Source organism: Lycorma delicatula, chromosome 1 (assembly GCF_047948215.1).
Source record: "Lycorma delicatula isolate Av1 chromosome 1, ASM4794821v1, whole genome shotgun sequence".
In the NCBI taxonomy this organism is placed as follows: Eukaryota; Metazoa; Arthropoda; class Insecta; order Hemiptera; family Fulgoridae; genus Lycorma; species Lycorma delicatula.
Genome location: NC_134455.1, coordinates 36,007,478 through 36,010,531, shown reverse-complemented (window position 1 = coordinate 36,010,531; position 3,054 = coordinate 36,007,478). Strand labels below are relative to the sequence as shown.

Here is a 3,054-nt window from a genome sequence, read left to right as displayed (position 1 = left end):
TGAATTGTGAATTTCAACATAGTTTATAATAATTTTATATTGGTATTGCAGTCTATTTTTTTTTTTTTTGTAAAATAAGACGCGCTATGTTGCAATGTTTTTAATTGTAACAATTTTACACGAAAATTTATCCTCTTTGTGAATGCATTGGGGATATTTAGGTACATCTTTTGGATAGTACCTAAAATACAGAAAACACCACCAGGTAAAAGTAATTTTCTCTTATTTGGATTCTGCAGTGATATTTTCTATATTTAAAATATATTCTCACTACTCGGTGTAAAATTAGTGAGGGTTCATACTACACGGTCTAAAATTGATACTGAATTTTTTTCCCTAATTAATACTTTTAGGTTTAACTTCTGTCATACCAACTATCAGAAGTATTTCAATATTACTTTTAAGAAGCAAGGAATTTAAAACTAAAAAATTAAATCAAATTATTAAACTATACAAAAGAAAATTACGTGTTTAACATTAGTAAAAGGTTATTTACCTTACATTTTTGCTTGGTTTTTACCATTTTTCAGGTTGCCTTAATAGTTTCCTTGATTTTTTACCAACTTTGACTGGTAAAACATTCAAATTTACGATAGGTAAAATGTCACTTAGCTCAACTTAAACCAAAAATAAACAAACGTATATAACCTCAAAAGTATTAAAAAGCTGCTATGAGTCAACAATCACTCGATTCATTGGATTATGTGACTTTTAATTCTTACAGCTGTTTTTAACCATATTTTTCTATAGGATTTAATGAGTTTTGACGCAATTTGATTCAATATTCGTATTCCTGGGGAAATTTTTATTGTTGAAAACAACTGCTAACTAAATTTCTAATTTTTTGAGTTATGGGAGGTTCTAGCACCTTCATATATATAAATAATAATAATTTAACTGTTGGAATGAAGTCTACTTATCTTGTCCGATAAGATTATGTTTAATTTAGTTATACTAATAATTGAAATCCGAATATCATTTTCTTAACAGGACATGGTTCGTGTATCATTGCATGATTAAAATTAAATATTTCATCGTACCAAATTTATGTTGCAGTTTTGAAAAATTAGTCTTCAGTTTAAAGATGTTGCATAAACTTGCTTTACGTAACGTATGTATATTAAATTTACATTACAGTCTACTAATAAATTTATTCTGTTAACTATAATAAAATATTTTAAACATGTTTCTTGTAAAATCATTTTTTTAAATTAAATGGTCGCATGTAATCATATTAAATGCTATTTTAGACAATGTTATAGTTTTGTAAAATTTTTTGTTAAAACATTATTTAATGTTGTTCGTTCATTATAAAAATATTTTATACTTGTTGACAATTTTAATGCAAATTATTTTAGCATTTTAAATAATATACAATTATTACTATTTCTACTGCATTTTTTTTACATTTATACGTTTAGTTTTTCGTTAAACTTCTCATACAGTTTTATTTTTAATTCTATTATTATTATTTATTACCGTAGTTCTTTTATTTTTTTATTTTAGAGTGTGAAATATTATTGTTAACTTTTATTTAGACTTGTTAATTTTTGTTATGGATTCATTACTTCTCGTATTTCGATAGTATTAAGGATTATTTTACAGTTTATATTTATTAGATTCAAAGGATTTTTTTAATGCTATTTACAAAAACTATACTCACTTAGAGTTCAGCTGTTTGTTTTATTACTAACTTATTATCAGTACTTTAAAGCTAATATTTTTTATGAGTATAATGCTACTTTAAATTGAATGAAAAAATTCCATATATTTGATCAATACTCAAGGATTATGTGGATTTCCAAATTCTTTGGAAATCTCTACTGCGCCCAGTCATGTAGTGCAGTGGTTCTCAACCTTTTTTCTGCTGCGGCACATTTTAAACGATTTCGAAATTTGGCGGCACATAAAGAAAAAAATAAAAACTATTGTCTTATTACAACACACTGAATAAATATAGTTTATGACAAATTGTTAAATAAGCAAATTAAACTAAAAATAACTAAACTTTATTACGTGATTAAATTAAAAGCTAATAATTAAAATATTTTTAATGCGAAATTTGAGCTTGATGTTTTTTGATAATTTCATTTATATTTGGTCGTAAAAATGACAATGCTACTCTCATATAGTCTTCTACATTTAACAATCTTGATCTTTTTTTAGTTTTAATGTTTGCTAATGCTGAAAATCCGAATTCACACAAATAAGATGTGGAAAATTGTAATAAAATGTATAAAGCTTTTTTGGCTATGATTGGATACTCGCATCTGATGTTAATCCAAAATGAATTAATTGATTCTTCTGAATGTTTTAAAATTAAATCTCGATTACTGGAAAGCAAAATAAGTTCTTCCTCTTCATTTAAAGTTAAGTCAAATACAGAAGTGTCCGTAATGAGAAATGGATTACGAACCCGATCAAATTTCTTAATATCTAATTTTGGGAAATAATGAACAATTCTCTCCTCTAACGCTGTCAAATGATCAAGAACAATTACTTTAATTGTTTTATAACTGTCTTTAGGGACCGACTCAAACTTTTCTAAATTGCCTTCTTGAGCTTTATTTTTCCATAAAGTTATTTGTTTTTTGAGTCCCACCAGCTTATCGGTTGAGTTTAAGATATTTTCATTAGGCCCTTGCATACTTGAATTGATGTTGTTAAAAATAACAAAAATGTCTGATAAGTAAGCCAGTTTAGTGCACCATATTTTGTCTTCCAACAGTTTTACAAATTCATGATTTTTATTTTGTTCAAAAAAAATTTTCATTTCATCTTTTAATTTCAGAACACGAGATAAAACTTTTCCTCTGGACAACCATCTTACTTCTGTATGGAGTAATAAAGATTCGTACTTGGCTTCCATTGCTTGGCATAATTCTTTAAATAATCTACTTTTTAACGGTCTAGATTTGATATAATTAACCATTTTTACACATTGTTCCAGAACTATTTTTAAATCTGATGGCAAAAATTTTGTTACAAGTGCTTCTCGATGCAAAAAACAACGGGTAACTAATATATTTTCATTTAATTCTTTAACGTGTGCAA

At 26.0% G+C, this 3,054-nt stretch overlaps 1 protein-coding gene across 1 annotated transcript; it reads right to left on the bottom strand.

Annotated features, from left to right (window-relative positions):
* Nucleotides 1-2,050: 2,050 nt before the first annotated feature.
* LOC142317473 (protein FAM200A-like) lies at nucleotides 2,051-2,647 on the bottom strand. Its single transcript, XM_075354039.1, has one exon. It carries the CDS (start codon nucleotides 2,645-2,647, stop codon nucleotides 2,051-2,053), a length of 597 nt encoding a protein of 198 aa, XP_075210154.1.
* Between the last annotated feature and the right edge of the window lie 407 nt (nucleotides 2,648-3,054).